Source organism: Theropithecus gelada, unplaced genomic scaffold (genome assembly GCF_003255815.1).
Source record: "Theropithecus gelada isolate Dixy unplaced genomic scaffold, Tgel_1.0 HiC_scaffold_7933, whole genome shotgun sequence".
Lineage (NCBI taxonomy): Eukaryota > Metazoa > Chordata > Mammalia > Primates > Cercopithecidae > Theropithecus > Theropithecus gelada.
In genome coordinates, this window is record NW_020264663.1 from 1 (window position 1) to 2118 (window position 2118).

The window sequence follows — 2118 nt, forward strand, 5'->3', positions numbered from 1 at the left end:
GGTATGTAAATACTGATTGCAAAAAAGGATTCCCCTTTGAATTTCAACTATAAGCCTTTCTGGCAATTTATACCTGTTCTTCACCAGCCAATATTTATTGTTATCCGAGTCTGCTCCTTCATAGCCATAGCCAACCGCCAGAATAGCATGATCTAGGCCTTCAGGGTCACAACGTGGCTCAAAATAAATTCCTGAGAGAATAAAATGAAGGCTGGGTGAGAAGTTCCCAAGGACACCTGACAGTAACCCACCCTGTCACCCACAGGGAGGGAGGCATCTCTAAATTCAGTGAAATGACACACAGTCCAGATCGGGCTTAACAAGATCTATTGTTATCAAAGCTAGGGAATTAGGTTGTCATCCACAACTAGCAGAAATTGAAATTGGCATAAGTCCTTCATAAAAAACTTTCCTACAAGCATAAAAGACCACTCATTTTAAGCTTGTAATTCTACTCTAGAATATCAATCTTAAAAATAGCACAGAACACCAAAATCCTTGAATCAAAAGGCTCTTTTCAGATTTAATCACAGAAGTAAAAATCTTTCTAAAAATTCTAAGAATACAACAATTAGAGAATATTTACGTAAATTAAACTATACTATAAATAACATAGCTATTTATAAAAAGTTATGAAGTACATGTATTCATGGAGATATGCTCAAAGTAATGTCAAACAGAAGCATTGGGTATGATTATTGCATGTATAGGGTCCATCATGCTGGTGTGCTATGGTGGTTTACTTTTTTTCTGCAATAATTTCTATGAAGAAAGATGCTTACCTTTTTTGTAGAACTGGAAGGAGAAATGGCTTGCATCAACAGCAACAGAGACGGGCTCCACAGTTGCCACTGCCTTCGCCAGGTCCTTCTCCCGTGAAGGGATGTCCACAAAGCCAGTGTCATTAGCAACAGAGTACTTGGGGTTGTACCTACAGGTTTTAACCTTTTAAAGGTAAAGAGGGAAGCGATTTGATGACTACCATCCTTCTCCCAGGGAACGTGAGTCAGAATCACAATACTCAGCAGTTTGCAGCATAGAATTTCCAAGTCAACACTGTCACAAATCATCCAAGGAAGTGAAATGTTGTTATTAATAGTTAATTTGAAACTGAAAATTAGCTCAGTTCTCTTCGGCAAGACCCCTAGGTTTACTTTCCATAAGACGTTTTTCGCAATGGAGACATCTGTATTATGTGTAGAATGGTTTGTATATTCTCCATGTTACACAGAAGCAAGAACAGCTGCATGTTAACCATGTAATCCCAGAACTGTGCAAAGACTATAATTTATAATGACAACACAGACAGTTTGCAGATAGAGATTCCACCATCTAAAATGGCAATTCTGAAAAGTGTCTGTTATCTCTGAAAATGTCCCAGTAAAACAAGGCAGGAATGGCGTCAAGAGAAGGAGCTCCATTTACCTTTCCTTCATATGGGTAGGATGCCTCAGAGTCCAGGCCTCTGTTCTCCTGAACATACCAGAAGGAATTATCCATGAAACCACCGTTGCAGCCCTCATTGCCTTGAGGCCAAGAGCAGTCTACCAGATTCTGCTCACTCAGTGAAATAAGTTTGCCTGTTTTCCAGAACATCTGCCCTTCCAGAGCACCAGTTGCACTAAAAGCCCAACAAGAGCCACACATACCCTGAAAAGAGAATAAAAAAGCTGATACCCCCCTGCCCACACACACACAGAGCAAGACTTTTAACAACAGCTCATATATCTAAATACTCCTTTAAAAAGTGAATGCACGCTGCTGCACACTCTACCATAGCACAAATGTCAATTGCTTCTTGGCTTTCCTGGGGTGATAGGAAGTCTGAACCTAACACAGTCTCACCTGATTCTTCACAGGAGTCGTGTAGCCTTTCTCTCTCCAGTCCACAGATGTGGGGATCTCAAGAAGAAGATGTTCCTGGAACTCCTTCCCCTTCCTGTGCTTCTGGTATTGAAAACCATTCATCACCTGCCGAAATTCTTCATTGGTCTTCAAGCAAAAGTAAATAAAATGTCAAAAAGCAAGAGATTAATTTGGTAAAGAACTGAGGAGGAGAAGCACAGAGTTTGGCAGTCCACAGCATACTAACCATGTCTCCAAAAGCGTTCATGGCCA

At 40.5% G+C, this 2118-nt stretch overlaps 1 protein-coding gene across 1 annotated transcript; it reads right to left on the reverse strand.

The window, feature by feature from the left end:
* Window positions 1-73: 73 nt before the first annotated feature.
* LOC112618018 (cathepsin L1-like) lies at window positions 74-2113 on the reverse strand (the record flags this gene model as incomplete). The annotated part of the gene is made up of 5 exons (XM_025374640.1): window positions 74-191; window positions 783-945; window positions 1426-1650; window positions 1846-1992; window positions 2093-2113. Coding segments are annotated over 5 exons (674 nt in total), but the record flags the coding sequence as incomplete, so codon positions are not given.
* Between the last annotated feature and the right edge of the window lie 5 nt (window positions 2114-2118).